We start from the raw sequence: 26,034 nt of genomic DNA, 5'->3' as shown, positions 1-26,034 counted from the left end.
TTTGCCTTTTATTCAAAATGCAAGATCAAAAATACATGCCACAGCAGAACGGACAGAAGAGCTGACGCGTTTCACACTACAAACAGTGCTTAATCAAAGCTCGATTGGAAGCTGGAATATCCAGGTAACCCTACAGAAAAAAAAAAATTCCATTGCACAATGATTATGCTGCAAGAATGCAAGAATAGAACTTCGCTTTAAGGTGAAAAAACATGAAGGTGTACAACCCCTTTAATGGTTGATCTACGACTCGACCAAATGGACAATGGTACTATGCCATCTCAGATAAATTCTGTTGTACACCTTTTATTGACATATTATATAAATATTATATATATATATATATATATATATATATATATATATATATATATATATATAATATTGAGCACAAAACACTTCTCAAGCAAGATCTATTTTTGGGAAATTAAACAGAAATTTTACACCGGAGTGAAGCACCACCATGTGAAATAAATGAAAATCACGGCCATTCTCCATCGGGAAATCACTTCTGCAAACCAGACCACAACAAAATGCAAACATGCTAATACTAGAATTCATATGTGAATGGGAGAGGAAACTTATAAAATTTTCAGTTTACCAAAAACCCAGGTGACCGGTTATGACACTGTACAGAAGGTGAATTCATAGCTCCACATTTTTCACACTGTATTACTAAGAAATATTTATAGGTTTGTAATTTACGATCCTTTCATCTCATCTTTATTCATCGTATTTACATTTTATCTACAGTATATACAATGTCTTTGCTACAAATGTGTATCTATTTTGTTTTTTTCCATATCAGCTTTAATCTGTTCTGGAAGCTTTCTTATTTATATTTTCATTCACCCTCTAAAACCCTGGTGCCCAAACTGCAGCTGGAGGGGGTTTGGCACTTTTTGTGTGGCCCTCGGGGGCCCCTACAGACAATAACCTGTGTTTACTTAATGCACTGTTATAGCAGTGATTTCTAGCAGTCTCATGTAATATGTCTTCAGTCTATGACTATCTCCTAAAGCATGTCCACCCAGTCTCCAATAACTGCTATAGCATGTTCGCAGTCTCTGACCGTCTCCTGTATTATGTCTGCAGTTCCCGATTATCTCATGTCCACAGTCTCTGACCATCTAATGTATCATGTCTGCAGTCTCTGACCATCTCTTGTATCATGTCTGCAGTCTCTGACCATCTCTTGTATCATGCCTGCAGTCTCTGACCATCTCTTGTATCATGTCTGCAGTCTCTAACCATCTCTTGTATCATGTCTGCAGTCTCTGACCAGCTCCTGTGTCATGTCTGCAGTCTCTGACCATCTCTTGTATCATGTCTGCAGTCTCTGACCATCTCCTGTATCATGTTCGCAGTCTCTGACCATCTCTTGTATCATGTCCGCGGTCTCTGACCATCTCTTGTATCATGTCTGCAGTCTCTGACCATTTCCTGTATTATGTCCACAGTCTCTGACCATCTTTTGTATCATGTCTGCAGTCTCTGACCATCTCCTGTATCATGTCTGCAGTCTCTGACCATCTCCTGTATCATGTCTGCAGTCTCTGACCATCTCTTGTATCATGTCTGCAGTCTCTGACCATCTCTAGTATCATGTCCGCAGTCTCTGACCATCTCTAGTGTAATGTCCGCAGTCTCAGACCATCTCTAGTGTAATATCCGCAGTCTCTGACCATCTCGGGTCCTACATTTACAGTTTCTAAATATCAATTTTCTACTATATACTATAAATTTATCAATAGAAAAATGAACACTCAATAATATCATAAAACATGCATTATTATATTCTATATATTCTAATATTTTATATTATATAATGGGGGTGCGTGGTAGCCAATCAGCTTCTAACTTCAACTTGTTTTAGTAAATCAACCCCAATACATAATAAATAAACAACATATAATGAAAATAAAATATAACATAAAATAAAAAATAATATAAAATAAAAAAATAATATAAAATAAAAATATAAAATAAAAAATAATATAAAATAATATAATATAATACAATAGTATAGCACAGAGCTAGGAATGGATTTAAGCCCGCACCTATTCTCCAGAATATTTTTTATGTGACACATATGTGCAGTATTTATGGGTGTCATTTGGTATTTTATTTCAGAGCACATAAAAAGGACTACTGTATATTTAGGGGACAATTCAGAGAGTCCCTTTACTACTGTACAGCCCTACCTTTTCCTGACCTTCATTAACTTTCTCTGCTATCCCATCATAATCAGAACATATGGTGGAGCATATGTGCTCTTTTCATTTTCCCTCCGAACCCGGACTGGTCCTCCAGAGAGTCCTGGCACATTCTCCACCATCTACAGCCAATACCAGTTCATTTATGAAGTTTTCTAATGCATACAGCTGCTGCTCTTGTTTCATTTCCCCACAATAAACTACAGGTTAGTGTTATACCATCCACCAGATTATTATTCCATCCACTGACACAATGCAAATGGCCCCTTTACTAAAATAAACACATAAAAAAAAAAAAAACAGTAAATGAAGTGTACGTGAATTGCCTATTGTAGGCTTTAGAGGCAGGAGAACTTTTACATTTTTCGAGAGGGAGATCTTTATGGCGGGCCACATCCTGACCAGGCTTTTTCTGGCAATTTTTGTTTACAAGTTTAAACCAGTATTTTTTTTCCTTATTTTTAAACACTAGGCCCTAGAGAATAAAATGTCGATCGTCGCAATTTTTTATGTGACGCCGTATTTGCGCAGCGGTTTTGCTAACGCAATTTTTTTTGGGCAAAAAATACACTTCAACCACTTAAGGACCGGGACTATTTTTTTACACTCGGTGTTTACAAGTTAAAATCTTTTTTTTTTTGCTAGAAAATAACTTAGAACCCCCAAACATTATATATATATTTTTTCAGACACCCTAGAGAATAAAATGGCGGTTGTTGCAATACTTTATGTCACGCTGTATTTGCGCAGCGGTCTTACAAACGCAATTTTTTGGGAAAAAATACACTTTTTTGAATTAAAAAATAAGAAAACAGTAAAGTTAGCTCAATTTTTTTAAAATATATTGTGAAAGATAATGTTACGACGAATAAATTGATACCCAACATGTCACGCTTCAAAATTGCGCCCGCTCGTGGAATGGCGACAAACCTTGACACTTAAAAATCTCCATAGGCGAAGTTTAAACATTTCTACAGGTTACCAGTTTTAAGTTATAGAGGAGGTCTAGTGCTAGAATTATTGCTCTCGCTCTAACGGTCACGGTGATGCCTCACATGTGTGGTTTGAACACCGTTTACATATGCGGGTGCGACTTACGCGTGCTTTCGCTTCTGCGCGCGAGCACAGCGGGACAGGGTGCTTTAAAAAAATATATTTTTCCTTATTTATTTTACTTTTTATTTTTACACTGTCCCTTTTGAAAAAAAAAAATTTGGATCACTTTTATTCCTATTACAAGGAATGTAAACATCCTTTGTAATAGAAAAAAAAAAGTATAACAGGACCTCTTAAATATGAGATCTGGGTTCAAAAAGACCTCAGATCTCACATTTACACTTAAAAACAAGAAAAAAACCCTCTCCCACCTCCGATAAAAGTGATTTTGCAGCGAACCTGCCGCGGAGACCAGTTTTACCCCAAAGCGGACTGCTCGCCGTTTAAGAAAAAAACGGGGTTATGGCAGCTATCTGCTGCCAGAACCCCAGTATCTAACATCAAAGTACCGAGGTATAACGATGGCGGGCGGTCCGGAAGTGGTTAATGAATTTTAAAAAAAAAGACAAAACACGATAGTTACCCAATTTTTTTTGTATAATGTGAAAGATGATGTTACTGCAAGTAAATAGATACCTAACATGTCACGCTTTAAAATTGCGCACGCTCGTGGAATTACGACAAACCACGCTACTTAAAAATATCCATAGGCAGCGCTTTAAGCGCCCTTACAGGTTACCTGTTTAGAGTTACAGGGGCGCTTCAATGTTCGTGGCAATACCTGACATGTGTAGTTTGAATATCATTTACATAGGCGTGCGTGACTTAGGTATGTGTGGGGACGCTTTAAAAGAAAAATGTATTATTTATTTTACTTTTTATTTTTACACTGTCCCTTTAATTTTTTTTTTTTTTTTTAAATTTGGATCACTTTTATTTCTATTACAAGTAATGTAAACATCCCTGATAATAGAAAAAAGGATGACAGGTCCTCTTTATAAAGAGATCTGGGATCAAAAAGACCCCAATCTCTCTTCTTTACCTTTAAAAGCAAAAGATAAAAACACATTTTTTTTTGAACTTTCACTTTAAAAAATAATAGTAATTTCTTACAGCCTGGAGGAAGTGGCATCATGACACCGCTCCGGTCTTCCAAGGCCATAGAGTGGATCAAAGAGTATTAACTCCTTGATCGCCTATGGGAGCAGCCGGCCGCACTTCCGCCATAATCCGCAAACCGCAACATATATATACAGTGGAACCTTGGTTTACGAGTAACACGGTTACCAAGCATTTTGAAAGGCGAGCCCCATAAAATTCTGAGTCTAGCAGAATTCAAGCTAATGGGGTGTGCAGTACCGCATTAGGGCAGAGGTGCGGGGGCGCCGGGGACACTCGGAACGGTTCGGAGCCGTTCGAACATACTCGGAATCACTCGGAAATACTCGGAAACACTCGGAAATACTCTGTTCCCGAGTGTTTCCAAGCCTTTCCGAGGCTTTCCAAGTTCAGTCGAGCTGTCCCCGAGTATTTCTGAGGCTCTCTAGTGCCCCCCCCCACCTCTGGCCACATGTGGTATTGCATGTAATAGAAGTCTATGCGGGATGAATGATCTTTGTTTCCATTGACTTCTATGGGGAAACTCGCTTTGATATGTGAGTGCTTTGGATTACAAGCATTGATTAAAGTGGAAATTCTCTCTCTCAATCCCACATTGATTATTTTTAATCCTCGTGTTGCTAGCATTAGTAAATAGGTAGGAAAGTTTATCATATTTACTTGTTACTTCCTGGTTTCTGGCCTAGGCAAATAATGTCATACATGCTGAGAGTCTTCAGGAGAGGAGGTGGGAGGGGGGGTTCTCGAATAGGCAAACCCTCCTGCCTGCATGCCTGAGCTAAGGGCAGATGGATTCCAGGACGTAAATTCTACATAAATCATTTATAGCTCCCAACTGTCCCTGATTTCGAGGGACTGTCCTTGATTTGGAGCAATGTCCCTCTGTCCCTCATTCCTCCTCATTTGTCCCTCATTTTGTCTGATCTATATAGATGTATATAAAATGCACTTTTTATCTATCAAAAAGTGTTTTCCAGCACTAAACATTCTGATTTCTAAATTGACACATTTGTAAATTCAAAAAGCCAATATAAAGGAATAGTAGTGGTAAAAAAAGCTCTTGTGGGTTTAACCAATCTTGTTTTTTTGTACAAGTCTCCTTTAAGGGGGCATGATAAGGGGTGTGTCCTATGCCTGCATACTTTTACTGATAGGTGTCCCTCATTCCCATCTCAGAAAGTTGGGAGGTATGATCATCTGCCCTCACTAGAGATGGCCACAGCCAGAAAGGCTAGGGGGGGTGTTTTTCAAAGTGATTTCTCAACAAAATAAAGCAGGGAGACATGGATGGATGGGGGGAGTTTGCTTTGAATATTAAAAATGAGTTAAATAGTGTTTTTGGTTTGTGGTGCTCAGATCCAGTTTGGTTTTGCTTTACAACTGGTAGAAAAGCATCTTTAAGTGTTCCCGTTCAAAAAAAAATTTGCTAAAATGAGCTTAGGCGCATTCCTCAATATGTCTTTAGGAGACCATGGACGTCCTGCAAACTGGAATGCCAATACCAAGGCTTTGGACGTATGTGCCAGGAACGTCATGTCTGCTGTCAGAGAGATCATGACAGCCCAAGGGCTCATGCACATGAACATGTTTTCAGGCATGGGAGCTTAAGTGTTCAAAAATTACATGCCCATGGACGAATGGGCACATCCACCAAAGATACTGGTGCCTAATAGTCTGTTAAAACCTGGACCTTGCATGGGATTATTGCTGGATGGTCTTTCAGCTCATATCTCTGCTATCCTTGATCCTGAATCTGCTTGACTTTAGCCCTGACCGCCTTTCATCTGACCTGCCTCTGGATTACCCCTGCCCTGTTTATGTCTGCTGCCTACCTGTGTTACTGACCTCAGCCTAGACTCTTGAACCAAGATTTTGCCTATCCATTCCATACCTCGTTGTCTGCATGTTGCCAGCCTCTGCTCGTCACTCACCTTGATCTCAATGATTTAGCGCCTTCCTGCTAGGCTGTTACCGAACTTGTCTTATGATCCTGGCTCTGCTCTCTACTGGTCTGGTTGAAGTTGAGGTTCCTTCATCTCTGAGCTTCTGCTTACCTGACACCAGCGTTCTAAGTTCAAGTCTGTGGTTCCAGCTTCCTGGCACCTGCGCCCTTCCTCTGGCCTTGCAGTTCCTGTCTTAACTTTCAGGGGTGCTCAGACGGGAATTGTGCAAGAGGCTACCAGCATCAGCTCAAGCTCCTCATACAGGTATGTGACAATATGGCCAAGCAGGGACTTTAAGAGATGAAGTTGAAAGTTGCAGAAGGAATATTCTGAGATTACTGGCCTCCAAGGTATGTGCAACTTGTGTGTGTTTTTAGTAACCTCAGGACAGATACTACTATAAACTGCCCATAGACTTGGTGGGCTGTCTGACCAACCTCAGGGTCAAAATTACTACTCATCTCAGATAAAACGGTCTACAAAGTGCCCCATTTAATAATTGTCTGTCACTGGAGAACAGAGGAGACAAAATCCAATTTACCAGGGGGGAACAATGGGACAACTTTTCTAACCCAGCCAATCATCAATCACCTCTATGCTTCAGGGGAAGTGGCCTGGGAGGAGTCTAGGCTGAGGTCACTTTCCGTTCACTGACTCAGTACATGGGCTTTTTAGGAGTGCAGCATCTCCAATTCACATTCTGTAGAGCAGGAGAAGATGAGCATTTCAGATGCCAGAACCTGAGAGTAGTGGGCCCCCAGATCAGGTTGGATGGGCATTTGAAGCGGGTGTCAGGAACCATAAACCAGACAGAGACGGAAACTGCAGTTAAAATCACACCTTTAATGAAATGGCAAAAATAACACAGTTCAAGAACATAGTCAAAAAAACAGAAGCCCAGATTTGGATGCCAGAGCGGGTAATCAGAAGAGCTGGGGTCAGGAAACCAGAAGTCAGCGTAGTCAGGAGCAAAAACCAGGAACAAGAATTGGAAGGGAAGTCATACAGGCCAAGTCATACACAGGAGCACAGGAAGGAACACACTTAGAGATCATAGACCACGCAAGGGCAAGAAGGAAATGAGCTAAGCTGCTTAAATAGCAAAAAGGGTCTGGCTGTAGGCTGGACTAATGAGGCAGGTTAATGTTAACCAGGTGAGTTGCTATGGTAACAATGAGTGGCTGGTAATTAACCGACAACTGAGCAGCTTCTGAGCATTGAAAGAAAAGAGCTGCTCATTAAGTAGCAGGAGCCCAGCCCTGACGGCGGGGTTCTAAGAAACTTAATAGGGGCACCATTCAATCACTTGTTCAACCAACACCAGTCGGTGGAATTAGGGGCCTGATCAGGTGGATATCATTCAATATCTATAAGCATCTTAAGTTCCTAAGAAAAATGTTAAAATTAACCAAGGTTTTAAACTGGCTTAAAAGACCCTCCATCATAAAGTGGGCAATTGCTCAAAGCTGCAGATCTGTATGTCTTCCCATATAGATTTCTTGCTAGTGGAAAAAATATGATTTTTGTACTCACCGTACTTATCCTGTTCTTGAGTCCATTGGGGGATACAGGAAGTCCTAAACTTTTGGGTTATACTGCAAGAAGAATTGGGCGCTGGCAAAGAAGAAACCTGTAGGCCATGCCAGAATAATACCTCCCACTACCAACATGCCTCAGTTTTGCAGCAAAGCAGTATCAAGAGCATGGTCACAGGCGTGGGATCTGGCTGGAGGTGAACAAACTCTCTGTAGGTAGGTAGAAGGAACGTATCAAAGATTGGCATTCCATGTGTCTCTTTCCAAGCAGGAACAGCAGTGGGTAGATGATTCTTCAACACTGCATGGTAGGAAAGGAAGCGTAGAGTGTGTACAAGCAATACCCCGCCCAGTGGGTGACATCAGCGCTCAGTCCCACAGCATTAACCATTTCCAAAGCAGAACCAGCAGAAGTAATTGAGGTAGCTCCTATTGCTCACCCTGACCAGCCTACTCACAAAGTGAGCTTTCATAGACAGGGAAAGTGCTAAGGCAGTGCCATAGGCTTTGGACCTGGAAAAGACCTGGAAAGCACCCTATGTGGATCCTAGTGCTGAAAGTCACCTCCAGGTTGTCCCCACATGTGCAGTCAAGCGGGGTCTGGATGAGGTACTAAAATTAGTCTTAGGGCTTTTTTTCTCAGAGTATAGGTGCATTAACTCCCCCCTTCTGAGGCACCCCTTGTTCCTGCCACCTACCCATCTCCAAGCACTGTCCCTTGGTTCCAACCCTACCCTCCTCCCAGTATCGCCCCTTTTAGGGAATATCAAACCAAGTATAATTTTGTAAAGATAATTCATTTGTATTGAATTTGTTAATGATAATAAGAAAAGCAGTAAAATACACTATATTGTCAAAAGTATTGGGGCACCTGCCTTTACAGGTACACAAACCTTAATGGCACCCTAGTCTTAGCCCGTAGGTTTCAATATTGAGTTGGCCCAACTGTGGAGTTTCCATCACCATGACCAAGTACATTAGAGTTCAGTTCACAGCAAGAGGATCAGAAATATCATTATCCATCATCATCTAAGGGGCATATATACATCCAAGGGATCTTACACCATTATGGGGCCATACATACATTTAGAGGGTCATCATCTGGGTGACCATAGGAGATCATACATCACTAGGGGGTGATACATACATCTAGGGGGTCATCATCAAGAGGGTCATATATACAAGCACATAAACTTTAATGGCATCCCAGTCTTAGTCTACAGGGTTCAATATTGAGTTGGCCCCCCCTTTGCAGCTGTAACAGCTTCAACTCTTCTGGGAAGGCTGTCCACAAGGTTTAGGAGTGTGTCTATGGGAATGTTTGACCATTCTGTCAGAAGCGCATTTGTGAGGTCAGGCACTGATGTGGATGAGATGGCCTGGCTCGCATTTTCCGCTCTAATTCATCCTAAAGGTGTTCTATCAGGTTAAGGCCAGGACAGTCAAGTTCCTCCACCCCAAACTCGCTCATCCATGTCACAAATGCGCTTCTGGAAGAATGGCTGTACATTTCCATAGACACACTCCTAAACCTTGTGGACGGCCTTCCCAGAAGAGTTGAAGCTGTTATAGCTGCAAAGGGTGGGACAACTGCCATTAAAGTTCATGTGTGTGTGTATAAAGGCAGGCGTTCCAATACTTTTGGTAATATAGTGCACATCTATGGGGTCATCATCAAGGGGTCATACATATATCTAGGGGAACCTACATCACTGGGGGATCATCCATACATCTAAGAGGTTGGAATGCTGTCCATAAGGATTAGGAGTGCGTTTATGGAAATGTTTGACCAATCTTCCAGAAGCGCATTTGTAAAGTGATGTTGGAAGAGAAGGCCTGGCTCACAGTCTCCGCTCTAAATCATCCCAAAGATGTTCTATCGGGTTGAGGTCAGTCAAGTTCCTCCACCCCAAACTCGCTCATCCACACTAAAAAGCCAAAAGTATTTGGCCACCCCTTCATATCATTTGGTGGAGGGGGGATTATGGCGTGGGTTTTTTTTTTTTTCAGGGGTTGGGCTTGGCCCCTTAGTTCCAGTGAAGGGAACTCTTAAGGCGTCAGCATACAAAGACATTTTTGACAATTTCATGCTCCCAACTTTGTGGGAACAGTTTTGGGGATGGCCCCTTCCTGTTTCAACATGACTGCCCACCAGTGCAGAAAGCAAGGTCCATAAAGACATGGATGAGCGAGTTTGGGGTGGAGGAACTTGACTGTCCTGACCTCAACCAGATGGAACACCTTTGGGATGAATTAGAGCTGAGACTGGGAGCCAGGCCTTCTTGTCCAACATCAGTGCCTGACCTCACAAATGCACTTGAAAGAATGGTCAAACATTCCCATAGACACACTCCTAAACCTTGTGGACAGCCTTCCAGGAAGAGTTGAAGCTGTTATAGCAGCAAAGGGTGGGCCAACTCAATATTGAACCCTACGGACTAAGACTGGGATGCCATTAAAGTTCATGTGCATGTAAAGGCAAGCGTCACAATACTTTTGACAATACAGTGTATATCCCCTACAGCCAGCAGCAATATATCTCCCCATAGTAGCAATAGATCCCCCATCAACAAAATACCCCCCAACAACAATAGAGTCCCACCAGCAATAATAGATCTCCCAGCAGCCTGCATCAATAAACTCTCCAGCAGCCAACAACAATAGACGCCTCCCTCAACAGCAGATTCTTCCCAGGAATAATTGACGCCCTGACAGCATAAGATCCCCACCAGCAACAATAGACATCCCCAGCAACAATAAACAATAAATCTCTCCCTGCAAAAATAGATCCCCTAGCAGCCAGCATCAGTTGGGGGTTACCCTCCAGCACCCCTAGCCATTACATACATTCAGAACTGGAGGTGCCGGAACTGCATTCCTGACGAAAAAAAAGCCCTGGTCCTAATACAGTTGTAGAAAAGATGGCCCTACCCCTAGGACACTAGTAAATAACGCAGGCATGCTTGTAGTAAGAGAGGTGATCCTGGGCTGGCCTGCAGTTGTTTCCTACTCTAGGCGGACGGCAGTATAACCCAAAGGTTTCCTGTGTTCCCCAATGGAAAAGAAAGAAACTGAATTTGCCTTTTTTTTTTTTTTAATTACCATCTATCATTGTCTCTCACTATAATGATAAAAAAAAAAATGGTGTTTTTCTTCCTGTGTCTTACCTTCCACGGTATCCAAACATGAGAAACAGGACGCAAAAAATGATACAGGTGACACCAATATGAATTCCAATGATGATGCCGGTGGCTGAGGATTTTGCCCTCTGCTCATCAAGGACGCAGTTACAGGATGGATTCAGTACTATGTGGAGAAATACAAGGCAGTGTGTTAGAATTCTATTCATTGACACTGAGGATACAGTATGATGTACTACAGAATTCATGGGGCCACCACCAGTGCCTGCCGGGACAAGGTCATCTAGAGCCTAGGGCCAACATGTCAAATTGCATGCTTACCCCCTAAGCATATATCCCCCCCCCCCCCCCCCAGTACAAATCTGCCCCCCCTACTGAAATTCCCTCTTTCCCAGCACAAGGTTTACACCCACCCCCATCACCCCCAGCTCAAATCCTTTCTCCCCAAAACATTTCTTCTTCCTGCAACAAATCCTTTACCCCTCAAATGTCCTCCCCCACTCTAAATCCCCCCAGCCCCAATTCCCCATCCTAACACAAATCACTCCTCACCAAAGTTCTCTATTGACCACAATTACCCCCCATCATCTCTAATAGCACAGAACCCCCACCCCCCCCAAAAAAAATCAAACACTAATCTGCATGCTTACCCTCTAAGCATATAACCCCCCTCCCTCCCAGTACAAATCTGCCCCCCTACTGAAATGCCCTCTTTCCCAGCACAAAATTTACTCCCCCCCACCCCCCATCACCCCCAGCGCAAATTCCTTCCCCCCAAAACATTTCTTCTTCCTAGCACAAATCCTCTGCCCCTCAAATATCCTCTCGGAGCACAAATCCTCTCCTCCCCCACTCTAAATCCCCCCAGCCCCAATTCCCCATCCTAACACAAATCCCTCCATACCAAAGTCCTCTTCTTACCACGATTACCCCTAATCATCCCTAATAGCACAGATCTCCTACCCCCCCCCCTCCAAAAAAAAAAATCGAGCACTAATCTGCATGCTTACCCCCTAAGCACATATCCCCCCCCCCCCCAATCCCAGTACAAATCTACTCCTCTACTGAAATTCCCTCCTTCCCAGCACAAATCATACCCCCCCCCCCCCAATCACCCTCAGCCCAATTCCTCTCTCCTCTTATGCCCCCAGCATTTCTTACTTTTAGCACAAATCCTCTACCCCTCAAATGTCCTCTCCGTTCACAAATCCTTTTCTCTCCCACTCCAAATCGTCCCCATCCCTAATTCCCTGCCCCCAATTTCCCATCCTAACACAAATCCCTCCTCCTCACCAAAGTTCTCCTCTTACCACAATTACCCCCAATCATCCCTAATAGCACAGATCCCCCAACCCAAAAAGAAAAAACATTGAGCACTAATCTGCATGCCTACCCCCTAAGCATATAACCCTCCCCCCATCCCAGTACAAATCTACCCCTCTACTGAAATTCCCTCCTTCCCAGCACAAATCATACCCCCCCCAATCACCCTCAGCCCAAATCCTCTCTACTCTCATGCCCCCAGCACAAATCCCCTCACCCCAAAACATTTCTTCCTTTTAGCACAAATAATCTACCCCTCAAATGTCCTCTCCGAGCGCAAATCCTTTCCTTCACCACTCTAAATCCCCCCCATCCCAAATTCCCTGCCCCCAATTCCCCATCCTAACAAAAATCCATCCTCACCAAAGTTCTCCTCTTACCACAATTACCCTCAATCATCCCTAATAGCACAGATCCCCCACCCCCCCAAAAAAATCAAGCACTGAACTGCATGCTTACCCCCAAGCACATATGCCCCCCACCCCATCCCAGTACAAATCTACCCCTCTACTGAAATTCCCCCTTCCCAGCACAAATATTACCCCCATCACCCTCAGCACAAATCCTCTCTCCTCTTATGCCCCCAGAATTTATTACTTTTAGCACAAATCCTCTACCCCTCAAATGTCCTCTCCGAGCACAAATCCTCTCCCACTCCAAATCCCTCCCATCCCAAATTCCCTTCCCCCAATTCCCCATCCTAACACAAATCCCCCGCCCCCCCAATGTTCCCCTCTTACCACAAATACCCCCCAATCATCCCTAATAGCACAAATCCCCCCCCCAAAAAAATGTTTCCCCTTCTAGCACAAATTTCTGACACTTGTTGCTTACAAATTACAAGTTAAAATCAGTATTTTTTTTTGCTAGAAAATTACTTAGAAATCCCAAACATTATATATATATATATTTTTTAGCAGAGACCCTAGAGGATAAAATGGTGGTCGTTGCAATATTTTATTTCACACTGTATTTGCAAAGCGGTCTTTCAAACACAATTAAAAAAAAAATAATACACTTTCATGAATTAAAAAAAAAACAAAACAGTAAAGTTAGCCCAATTTTTTTGTATGATGTGAAAGATGATGTTATGCCGAGTAAATAGATACCCAACATGTCACGCTTTAAAATTGCGCACACTCGTGGAATGGCGACAAACGTATATATATGGCGAAATACGTACTTAAAAATCTCCATAGGCGACACTTTAACCACTTAAGGACCAGCCTCGTTTTGGATTTTAGGTGTTTACATGTTTAAAACAGGTTTTTCTGCTAGAGAATTACTTAGAACCCCCAAACATTATATATGGTTTTTCTTCTAACACCCTAGAGAATACAATGGCGGTCATTGCAATACTTTTTTTTGCACCGTATTTGCGCAGCGGTCTTATAAGCGCACTTTTTTGGGAAAAAATTCACTTTTTTGAATAAAAAAATAAAACAACAGTAAAGTTATCCCAATTTTTTTTTATATTGTGAAATATAATGTTACGCCAAGTAAATTGATACCCAACATGTCATGCTTGAAAATTGCGCCCGCTCGTGGAATGGCGTCAAACTTTTACCCTCAAAAATCTGCATAGGCGACATTTAAAAAATTCTACAGTTTGCATATTTTGCGCTACAGAGGAGGTCTAGGGCTAGAATTATTGCTCTCGCTCTACCGGTCGCTGTGATACCTCACATGTGTGGTTTGACCACCGTTTTCATATGCGGGCGCTACTCGCGTATGCGTTCGCTTCTGCGCGCGAGCTCGTCGGGACAGGGGGGTTTTAAAAATTTTTTTTTTATTTTTATTATTTATTTTACAATATTTTATTTATTTTTACACTGTTTAAAAAAAGAGGGCACCGGATCGCGGCGGAGGGGGGGGCCCCTCTCCCGCCACCGATAAAAGTGATCTCGCGGCGAATCCGCTGCAGGGACCACTTTTATCTGAAAGCCGGCCGCCGCACGAAAACGGGGATACCGGGGTTATGGCAGCTAGCTGCTGCCATAACAACAATATCCTCGTTCAAACTTAGGACGTACATCGTCGTGCGGCGGTCGGGAAGTGGTTAACATTTTTTAATGGATACCAGTTTAAAGTTACAGAGGAGGTCTAGTGCTAGAATTATTGCTCTCGCTCCAACGATTGCGGGGATACCTCACATGTGTGATTTGAACACTGTTTACATTTGCAGGGGCGACTTGTATATGGGCGCGAGCACGGAGGGATGGGACGTCTTAAATTTTATTTTATTCTTATTTTTTTTTTTACACTGCCCCTTAAAAAAAAAAAAAAAAAAAAATATTATCACTTTTATTGCTGTCACAAGGAATGTAAACATCCCTTGTGACAGTAATAGTCATAAGTCAGGTATTTTTTCTAGGTGGGATCTGAGGTCTATAAGACTCCAAATCTCTCCTTTGCAATTAAAAGCATTCAAAACGCCAAGTTTGGCTGTTTTTGAATACTGACATTTTTTAAAATCTGGCTCCAATAAGGCTTTACCGGGTTACTAGATCCAAGACCCAATCAAAGCCGAATCAGGCTTTGTTCGGGATTCCAGGCCAGCCAGCAGACGTGCCGGTTGGTCGCTTGGGCCTCCCAGTGGGACGGGAGAGCCGGGTAGAGCGATGGAAGGCGGCGGGAGGAGGGGGGGAAATGTCCCCTCCCGCTGCTTGTGATAACAATCGAGCGGCTGCTGCTTAGCTTCATCGGTTGTTATCACAAGAAAGCTGACTGTCGGCTCTAAAAAAATGGTGCAGGCATCACCCCGGTACAACCACTTGAAGCAGAATGACGTACAGGTATGCGATTTTGCGGCAAATGGTTAACAACCGATGCTCCTTCCCCCAAATTACCTTGTCCCTATGTTGATGGAGACAAGGGCCTCTTCCCTGCAACCCTGGTTGTGGGGGTCTGCGAGTGGGGGGGGGGCCTTATTCAGAATCCAGATCCTGCCCCCCCCCCATGTGATTGCGTATGGGGTACGTAGTAGTATGTGGCAGTGGCGTTGCTATGGGGGTGCGGGGGGTGCGGCCCGCACCGGGTGACACCCGCCAGAGGGGTGACACCGGGGCCGGCGCTGCTACACAGTGCACTATATTGTTTGAAGCTTGCAGTTCAAGCAGGGCACCCAGATGTGCGGGGGAGGCTGCTTGTATCACTCTGCAGTCAGTCTAAGCTGTCACTTGAGACCTCCAATATCTCGAGGTAGCCGGAGTTGGTGGGCGGAGCTGGGGTGTGGCTGTCTGTTCCAATCCTCCCACAGACTCCTTCACTCTGGCTGATCCCGCAGCTGAAGAAGGAGAAAGAGGTGAGGACACAGCAGCCCCGCTCGGGTGTCTGTCTTCAGCTGCAGGCATGTTGTATGTTGCTGTGTAAGCTGTAAGTCCTAACCTGCCCTATAGCCCCCAAACTGCCACTATACCACCCCAAACTGCCCTATACACCCCAAACTTCCAATATACCACCCCAAACTTCCCATATACCACCCCAAACTGCCCTATACACCCCAAACTTCCAATATACCACCCCAAACTTCCCATATACCACCCCAAACTGCCCTATTCACCCCAAACTTCCAATATACCACCCCAAACTGCCCTCTCACACCCCCAAACTACCCTAAACCACCCCAAATCACCCCCAAACTGCCAATATACCACCCCAAACTGCCCTATACCACCCCAAACTACCCTAATCCACCCCAAATCACCCCCAAACTGCCAATATACCATCCCAAACTACCCTAAACCACCCCAAATCACCCCCAAACTGCCAATATACCACCCCAAACTTCCCTAAACCACCCCAAATCACCCCCAAACTGCCAATATACCACCAAAACTGCCCTATACCACCCCAAAATGCCAATATACCACCCCAACCTGCCATATACCACCCCAGCCTGCCCTATACCACCCCAAATTACCCTATATCACCCAAACTGCCAGATACCGTCCTAACCTGTCCTATACCACCGGAACCTGCCCTATACCACCCCAACCTGCCCTATACCACCCTAACCTGCCATTATACCACCCTAGCCTGCCACTATACCACCCTAGCTTGCCACTATACCACCCTATACTACCCTACCCTGCCACTATATCACCCTATACTATCATTTACAAGGGCCAGTTTGGGGTGCACCCCATGACCGTGCTCTGCCTGCAGGGCGCTGGGCAGCCTAGACAGGAGAGGGGGTGACACCATGTTTTACCACACCAGGTGACACCGACCCTAGTGACGCCACTGGTATGTGGCCTGGTATGGAACCCCGCTAAAAGCTAAAGACTCATTGGTTGTTAAGGACGCGGCGGCTGGCTTACTGTCCTTAGCAACCAGCTATTCACAGTTTGTTAAAGAGAAAAAAAAACGCAAAACACATAAAAACTGCATGCAAAAATGCATAAAAAAACACGGATTTAAAAACGCAAAATCCAGCAGAAAAACACATCAACTGCAGCCGCATAGATGTGAACCTAGGGATACAGAAAAAAGAACTGCAAGTAAGTGCAAGTAAAATTTAAAGTGAAAGTGAAAGGTAGCAGGCACTGTAGCAGGCGGTGCTGATGAGTGTACTCTGACGGCGAGTGTGTGGATGGGGGAACCAAGTTATGTTCTTTTGTTCAACCAGCGGGTTGAATGAAAGAAGATGACTGGACTGAAAGAAGATGAATGGAAGAAGATGACTCGTGTATGGTCAGCTTTAGATTGCCTTGATCTCCTAAAGAAGCAAATTATGAAACGCGTTGAGCATACAAGGTGTTGTCCATATTTCCACTGCACGTGTTCCTGGACATAGGCTCATCAGTAGCGGGTGCTGTAGCAACTGCCAGCTGGAAACTGGGCTTGTTATGAAACAACGTACATGTTCGCCAGCATACCATGGAGCATCAGATGTCATCACATCACAAGGGACCAAGTGCAATGTTTCGGAAGCCACGCAGGACCCCTTGCCTGACAAAGCGTTCCACTTGGTCCTTTGTGATGTGATGTTTATGCAGTAAAAGTTTTGGACGACATCTGATGATACATGGTGTGCTGGCGAATACTGCATGTGCATTGAGATTGCAGTCACTTCTCATACAGTGGGGGAAATCATTATTTGATCCCCTGCAGATTTTTTAGGTTTGCCCATTTACAAAGAAATGAAGGGTCTATAATTTTTATCACAGGTGTATTTTAAATGATAGAGACAGAATATCAACCAAAAATCCAGAAAAAACATATGATACAAATGTTATAAATTTGAGTTGCAGTTCAGTGAGTAAAATAAGTATTCGATCCCCAAGCGAAACATCACTTACCTGTAGTACTTGGTAGAGAAACCCTTGTTGGCAAGCACAGAGGTCAGACGTTTCTTATAGTTGGTGACCAGGTTTGCCCACATCTCAGGAGGGATTTTGGTCCACTCTTCTTTACAGATCTTGTCTAAATCCTTAAGGTTTCTTGGCTGTCGCTTGGCATCTTGAAGCAGTGGCACTGCTAGGGGGTGCGGGGGGTGCGGGGGGTGCGGTCCGCACCCGGGTGCCACCCGCTACAGGGGTGACACCATCCCGAGGGTGAGGAAAGCCCTGGCTGACTTTGGAAGTTTTTTTCTTTCAGCTGGAAACCCACCTCCAGCGCCACGGCCGCGGGTGTTCTCCCCCTCCTCTGTCTCTCACTACGGCGCTGCTGCCTGTCATGATCCATTCTCCACCCGGGCGGCGCGGCTGCATACTGTCCTCTCCTCTCCAGCTGCCGCCCGGGTGTTCCATGTATCTGAGCTGCCTAGTGCGGTAACAGGAGGGGGAGGGTGGTGTCGTCTTGCGATGAGGGGGGATGTCCTCCACGGTGTTGTGACAGGTGGGGGGGGCTGTACTACAGATAAAGGGGGTAGTTTGTCCTGGGGGGGTCTGTACTAATAGAGGGAGGTGCTTTTTCCTGGGGGAGGGGTCTGTACTAATGGAGGGGTGGTGCTTTGTCCTAGGGGAGAGCTCTGTAGTAATGGAGGGGGTGCTTTGGCCTAGGGGAGGGGTCTGTACTAATGGAGGGGGGTGCACTGTCCTGGGGAGGGGTCTGTACTAATAGAGGGGGGGTGCACTGTCCTGGGGGAGGGGTCTGTACTAATGGGGGGATGCTTTGTCCAGGGGGGAGGGGTCTGTACTAATGGAGGAGGGGGGTGCTTTGTACTGAGGTGAGTCTGTACTGATGGAGGGGTTTATACTTAGTGGGGGGTCTATACTGAGGGAGGGGGGTCTTTACTAAATGGGGGGTCTATACTGAGGGGGAGACTATACTTGGAAGGAAGTCTGTACTGAAGGAGGGGGTCTGTATTGAGGGGCGACTATAGTTGGTGGAGGGGGGTGACACCATGTTTTACCGCACCGGGTGACACCAACCGTAGTGATGCCACTGACTTGAAGTTTCAGCTCCCTCCATAACTGTTCTATGGGATTAAGGTCTGGAGACTGGCTAGGCCGCTCCATGAACTTAATGTGCTTCTTTTTGAGCCACTCCATTGTTGCCTTGGTGGAATGTTTTTGGTCATTGTCATGCTGGAAGACCCATCCATGACCCATCTTCAGTGTTCTGGCTGAGGGAAGAAGGTTCTCATCCAAGATTTTACAATACATGGCCCCATCCATTGGCCCCTCAATGCAGCAAAGTCGGTCTGTACCTTTAGCAGAGAAACAGCCCCAAAAGCATCATGTTTTCACTTCCATGCCTGACTGTAGAGATGGTGTTCTTAGGGTCATAGACAGCATTTTTCTTTCTCCAAACACAGCAAATCCCCGTCCTCAAGAAGGCAAATGTACAGTCATGCCAATGAACATCTAAATGATTCAGAGAAGGATTCGGAGAAAGTGTTGTGGTCAGATGAGACCAAAATTGAGCTCTTTGGCATTAACTCAACTCACTGTGTTTGGAGGAAGAAAAATGCTAACTATGACCCTAAGAACACCATCCCTACAGTCAAGCACGGAGGTGAAAACATTATGCTTTGGGGCCGTTTCTCTGCTAAAGGTACAGGCAGACTTTGCCACGTTGAGGGGCCAATGGACGAGGCCATGTATTGTAAAATCTTTGATGAGAACCTTCTTCCCTCAACCAGAACACAGAAGAAGGATCGTGGATGGGTCTTTCATCATGACAATGATCCAAAACATACCGCCAAGTCAATAAAGGAGTGTCTCAAGAAGAAGCAAATTAAGGTCATGGAGTGGCCTAGCCAGTCTCCGGACCTTAATCCTATAGAAAATTTATGGAGGGAGCTGAAACTTCAAGTTGCCAGGGGGCAGCCAAGAAACCTTAGGAATTTAGAGAAGATCTGTAAAGAAGAGTGGACCAAAATCCCTCTGAGATGTGTGCAAACCTGGTCACCAACTACAAGAAATGTCTGACCTCTGTGCTTCCCAACAAGGGTTTCTCCACCAAGTACTAAGGCCCCTTTCACACTGGGGCGGTTTGCAGGTGGTATTGCGCTAAAAATACCGCCTGAAAACCGCCCCTAAACAGCCTCCGCTGTTTGTTCAGTGTGAAAGCCCGAGGGCTTTCACACTGAAGCGGTGCGCAGGCAGGGCGGTGAAAAAAGTCCTGCAAACCGCTTTTTTGGAGCGGTGAAGGAGCGGTGTATTCACCGCTCCTTCACCGCTCCTGCCCATTGAAATCAATGGAACAGCGCGTCTATACCGCGGTAATACCGCGGCTATAGCCGCGCTGTACGAGGGATTTTAACCCTTTTTCGGCCGCCAGCGGGGGTTAAAACCGCACCGCTGGCGGCCGAATACCGCTACAAGAACGACGGTACAGCAGCGCTAAAAATAGCGCTGTTGTACCGCTGACGCCCCCACCGCCCCAGTGTGAAAGGGGCCTAAGTCATGTTTTGCTTGGGGATCAAATCACTCACTGAACTGCAACTCAATTTATATTTGTATCGTGTTTTTTGCTGGATTTTTGGTTGATATTCTGTCTTTATCACTTAAAATACACCTATGATAAAAATTATAGACTCTTCATTTCTTTGTAAGTGGGCAAACTTACAAAATCTGCAGGGGATCAAACAATTATCTTCTCCACTGTACATAGATGCACGAAGTGGATTTTGACAACAAATAATATATGTCAAAAAATGTATTTGTGTGGGTTTGATATGCGAGAGCATTAATCCTGAGAAGTGCCTGTTAAGTGGCTCAGTGGGAGTTATTCCCTGACTATTTACAATAATTATTTTTTTTAAATTTGGAATTTATTTAAGTATTTACAATAAAGTATATTTGGGTTATTTTTTAAATACAGTTTTGTACTTGTATTTGGCACCTTGAGGCCTCCTGCATACTGGATGTTTTTGGACGTTTTTACAGCTGCTGTTTTTTGGCTTCAGATGTTTTTTTTTCTACAGTCAATAAACTCTCCAGCATGTGTCCATGCACACATAGGCTGTCACCAACTGTTTTTGGCTGGGGAGTTTTTTGACTGTAAAAAAACCCCCAAAACTAGTGGGTTCTGAGGGGAGTTTTTCAGCTGTAAAAATGCTCAACGTCTAAAAACGCAGAAAAACGCTCAAAAACGCGGCTCACCAGTGCTTTTTAAACATTTTTGATCCCATTAAAAAAAAAAAAAAACACTAAAAACGCTGAAAAGCTGCTAAAAACGCTATTGCAAAAACGCTGAAAAACGTTGAAAAATTCCAGTGTGCATGAGGCCTGAAAATCCCAAAACATTATTTTTGATTCTTTTTTTTTGTCCTTTGAGATACTGTATATATACTGTATATATTTGACCATTTTGATACAGGGATGTGGTGCAGTGGTCAGTCCTCACCCCATCATTGATACACAGTTTTGTAGGAGAGAAATCTGGAAAGGTGAGAGGTGTTGTGGACATTTACCTGCTCGGGGAGATGCCTCTTTCAAGGATACAAAACGAACTGTGGAGTTTCCATCACCATGTTGATTATAAGCCAGTAACTTCACCTCATACACCACTAGGGGGTCTAGACACAATACATGACCAAGTACATTAGAGTTCAGTTCACAGCAAGAGGATCAGAAATATCATCATCCATCATCATCTAAGGGGCATATATACATCCAAGGGATCTTACACCATTATGGGGCCATACATACATTTAGAGGGTCATCATCTGGGCGACCATAGGGGATCATACATCACTAGGAGGTCATACATACATCTAGGGGGTCATCATCAAGAGGGTCATATATACAAGCACATGAACTTTAATGACATCCCAGTCTTAGTCTATAGGGTTCAATATTGAGTTGGACCACCCTTTGCAGCTATAACAGCTTTAACTCTTCTCGGAAGGCTGTCCACAAGGTTTAGGAGTGTGTCTATGGGAATGTTTGACCATTCTTCCGGAAGCGCATTTGTGAGGTCAGGTACTGATGTGGACGAGAAGGCCTGGGCCGCAGTCTCCGCTCTAATTCATCGCAAACATGTTCTATCGGGTTGAGGTCAGGACAGTCAAGTTCCTCCACCCCAAACTCGCTCATCCATGTCACAAATGCGCTTCTGGAAGAATGGTCAAACATTCTCATAGACACACTCCTAAACCTTGTGGACAGCCTTACCAGAAGAGTTGAAGCTGTTATAGCTGCAAAGGGTGGGCCAACTGCCATTAAAGTTCATGTGTGTGTGTAAAGGCAGGCATCCCAATACTTTTGGTAATATAGTGCACATCTATGGGGTCATCATCAAGGGGTCATACATATATCTAGGGGAACCTACATCACTGGGGGAATCATCAATACATCTAGGGGGTCATCCATACATCTAAGAGGTCATCATCTGGGGGGGGGGTTGGTTATTCATCATCTGGAGGTCAAACACCACTAGGGGTTCTAGACACAAAATATGACCACATACATCAGAGACAAGGCAAGGGGACCAGAAATATCATCATGATATCACATCGTCATAATATCACCCTCCATCATCATCATCATCTAGGGGGTCATACATGCAGTATATCTAGTGGGGCATCATGTAGGGGGTCACACATCAACTAGGGATTAAACATCACTAGGGGGTCTAGACACAAAATATGGCCAAGCAGAAATATCATCATCATCATCAGTTATCATCATCATCCATCATCATCTAGGGGGTCATACGCCACTAGGGGGTCAAACATATATCTAGTGGGGCATCATGAAGGGGGTCAGACATCATCTAGGGGGGTCATACACCACTGGGGGGGGTCAAACATATATCTTGTGGGGCCAGTTATTCATCATCTGGAGGTCAAACACCACTAGGGGTTCTAGACACAAAATATGACCAAATACATCTGAGGCAACGCAAGAGGACCCGAAATATCATCAAGATATCAATTTGTCATAATATATTCTCATACTATCACCCTCCATCATCATCATCATCTAGGGGGACATACATGCAGTATATCTAGTGGGGCATCATGTAGGGGGTCACACATCTAGGCAGGGGTGAAGCATCACTAGGGGGTCTAGACACAAAATATGGCCAAGCAGAAATATCATCATCATCATCAGTTATCATAATCCATCGTCATCATCATCCATCATCATCAAGGGGGTCATACACCACTAGGGGGTCAAACATATATCTAGTGGGGCATCATGAAGGGGGTCAGACATCATCTAGGGGGTCATACACCACTAGGGGGTCAAACATATATCTAGTGGGGCAATACAAAGGGGGTTAGACATCATCTAGGGGGTCATACACCACTAAGGGGTCTAGACATAAAACATGACCAAGTACATCAGAGTTTAATTTAGGGCAAGAGGACCAGAAATATCATCATCATCATCATTTCTCATCATTCCCATTCTATAATTATAGTATTATGACTTTCCATGGACCCTGAACAAGTATCCAGCAATTAAATCCCAATTTGTGATCTGCATACGTCTCCTGAGTCAGTGACCGAAAAACGATTGAAGCCTTTGGATCAACATGACAGCCAGGCAACGATTATTTTCAGAAGAAGCCAAGAAGGACAGGTTTATGATTGGGATTGTCTTGAGGATCTCCATGTAAGGTTGCTCAGTCTGTGGCCCTCCAGCTGTTGCCACCATGCCTCTGCCTTTGGGAGTCATGCTTGTAACATTCAGGCTTGCAATGCCTCATGGGACTTGTAGTTCCACAACAGCTGGAGAGCAACAGGTTGAGCACCTGGACAGTGCAGAACCCCAGGCAATGGAAGCCCCATTAATTGTAATAAATAAGAAGAAAAAGCTACAGAAGGGAAAATGGGTCATGTGATTTTGATGGGTTATGGTGGACAGCATTATGAAAGGACACAGCAGGTTTCATGTCGTGCTCTGCATTTTATGGATCTTGTCAATGCATATGTGCGATGGCAAGGAGGGTGGGCATTAACGCCCATAACATTTTTTCTCTCAAGGTTGAATGTGTGAATTACCAAGGGTGGGTATAGTGGTTTATGGCCATTAGATGTATCTGATGATCAGGACTTTTTTTCTCAGAGAATAGGTGCAGGAACTTCCCCCCTTCTGAGTCACTCCTTGTCTCCGCCCCCTACCCACCTCTGAGCACCGTCCCTTGTCTCCGCCCCCTACCCACCTCTGAGCACCGTCCCTTGTCTCCGCCCCCTACCCACCTCTGAGCACCGTCCCTTGTCTCCGCCCCCTACCCACCTCTGAGGACCGTCCCTTGGTTCCACCCCCTACCTACCTCCCAGTACTGCCCCCTTTTAGAGAGTACAGAACCAAGTATCATTTTGTGGTGCTAAATAATTTGTATGAGATTTGTTAACCATTTGCCGACCGCCACACACAGATGTACGTCGGCAGAATGGCACAGGCAGGCAAATGGGCGCACCTGTACGTCCCTTTAAATTCGCCGCCTATCGGGCGCATGGGCACCCGCCGTGGGAGCGTGCCCATGGGTCCCGGGAACTCGATGTTCGCCGGTGGCCCGTGATAGCGGTGTGTAGAGGTAGCATGCGGAGATACCTATGTAAACAAGGCATTTCCCCGTTCTGCCTTGTGACATGACAGAGATCTACTGCTCCCCGTCATCGGGAGCAGTGATCGCTGTCATGTCAGTGAAAGCCCATCCCCCCCCCCCACAGTTAGAACACCTCCCTAGGACACACTTATCCCCTTGATCGCCCCCTAGTGTTTAACCCCTTCCCTGCCAGTGTCATTTACACAGTAATCAATACATTTTTATAGCACTGATCGCTGTATAAATGACAATGGTCTCAAAATAGTGTCAAAATTCTCTGATGTGTCCGCCATAATGTCGCAGTCACGATAAAAATCGCAGATAGCCGCTATTACTAATAAAAAAAATAATAATAAAAAAAATGCCATAAATCTATCCCCTATTTTGTAGACGCTATAACTTTTGCGCAAATCAATCAATATACGCTTGTTGCGATTTTTTTTTTACCAAAAATATGTAGAAGAATACGTATCGGCCTATACTAAGGAAAAAATTCGTTTTTTTATATATTTTTTGGGGATATTTATTATAGCAAAAAGTAAAAAATATTGTTTTTTTTTTCAAAATTGTCACTCTTTTTTTGTTTATAGCGCAAAAAATAAAAACCACAGAGGTGATCAAACACCACCAAAAGAAAGCTCTATTTGTGGGAAAAAAAGAACGTCAATTTTGTTTGGGAGCCACGTCGCATGACCGCGCAATTGTCAGTTAAAGCGACGCAGTGCCATATCGCAAAAAGTGCTCTGGTCAGGAAGGGGGTAAATTCTTTCGGGGCTGAAGTGGTTAATGATAACAAGAAAAACAGTAAAATAGATCCCCTGCAGCCAGCAACAATAGACTCCACTCCAGCGACAATAGATCCCCCAGCAACAATAGATCCCCCCAGCAAGAATAGACTCCACCCCAGCAAGAATAATCCTCCCTCGCAGCAGTAATAGATACCCCCCAGCAACAATAGATCCCCTACCCAACATTATACTCTCCCAGCAACAGTGGACCGCCTGTTACAAAATACCACCCCAACAACAATAGATCTGCCCATGCAACAATAGACCCTCCAGCAGCCAGCATCAATAGACCTTTCCCTCAACAATTGACCCCCCCACCGCCTGCAACAATAGACCCCCGCACAAATATAGATTCCTGCCAGGATCCATAGACCTTCCAGCATACCCCAGTACCCCTTGCCATTACGTATATTCAGTGCTGAAGGTGCCGGAACTGCGTTCCTGCTGAAAAAAGCCCTGCTGACGATCATAGCAATAGTATTTTTTTTTCCTATGATCATCAGCTCCATCTAGTGGCCATAATGCTGACTCACACGTTCGACCTGGAGAAAAAACAACCTATTAACATTCAATTTTTTTTCCCCCCTCCATTTGCACAGAATGAATGGACGTGCAGTTTCACGTTTTCTTTTTAAATACACCCCTAGGTCTATTCACTAAGCCGATTCAGGCTTCAATGATGATTCACAGAATCGTTCTTCAGTCCCGACGCTCACAATCTTGTGTCCTTCAGCTCGGGTTTGTGAGGTTTTTTTTTTTCCTAAATGAACATTACTTTTATCTTTCACATTTTCCGCGTTGCATTTGCCCTAACTATCTATACACATTGTACTTTTGCAATGACAGATGACCGCTTTAAATGCCACTCTGTATCACGGGCAGATTAAAATCACGCAGTCATTTCGCCGCCGTGGCATTTCAATTGACGTTACCGCTGTAAATGTCAATGTCATTTTAGCGAAAATTAGGAGAACGAGCGGCAGCAAGTGGAGAATGTAAACAGATACCAGGTTTATGTC

The 26,034-nt window shown here is 44.4% G+C and overlaps 1 protein-coding gene across 1 annotated transcript in view; it reads right to left on the bottom strand.

The window, feature by feature from the left end:
• IGDCC3 (immunoglobulin superfamily DCC subclass member 3) overlaps positions 1-26,034 on the bottom strand; it is a 272,243-nt gene that overhangs the window by 15,427 nt on the left and 230,782 nt on the right. The window contains exons 11-12 of the mRNA XM_073618325.1: positions 21,139-21,243; positions 10,977-11,115 (exon numbers count right to left, since the gene is read on the bottom strand). Coding sequence (XP_073474426.1) covers positions 10,977-11,115; positions 21,139-21,243 — 244 coding nt within the window. The remainder of the gene's footprint in view (positions 1-10,976; positions 11,116-21,138; positions 21,244-26,034) is intronic.

The sequence above is a fragment of the Aquarana catesbeiana genome, linkage group LG03 (assembly GCF_042186555.1).
Source record: "Aquarana catesbeiana isolate 2022-GZ linkage group LG03, ASM4218655v1, whole genome shotgun sequence".
Lineage (NCBI taxonomy): Eukaryota > Metazoa > Chordata > Amphibia > Anura > Ranidae > Aquarana > Aquarana catesbeiana.
Note: the sequence above shows the minus strand (reverse complement) of the source record. Positions and strands in the feature narration are given on the sequence as shown.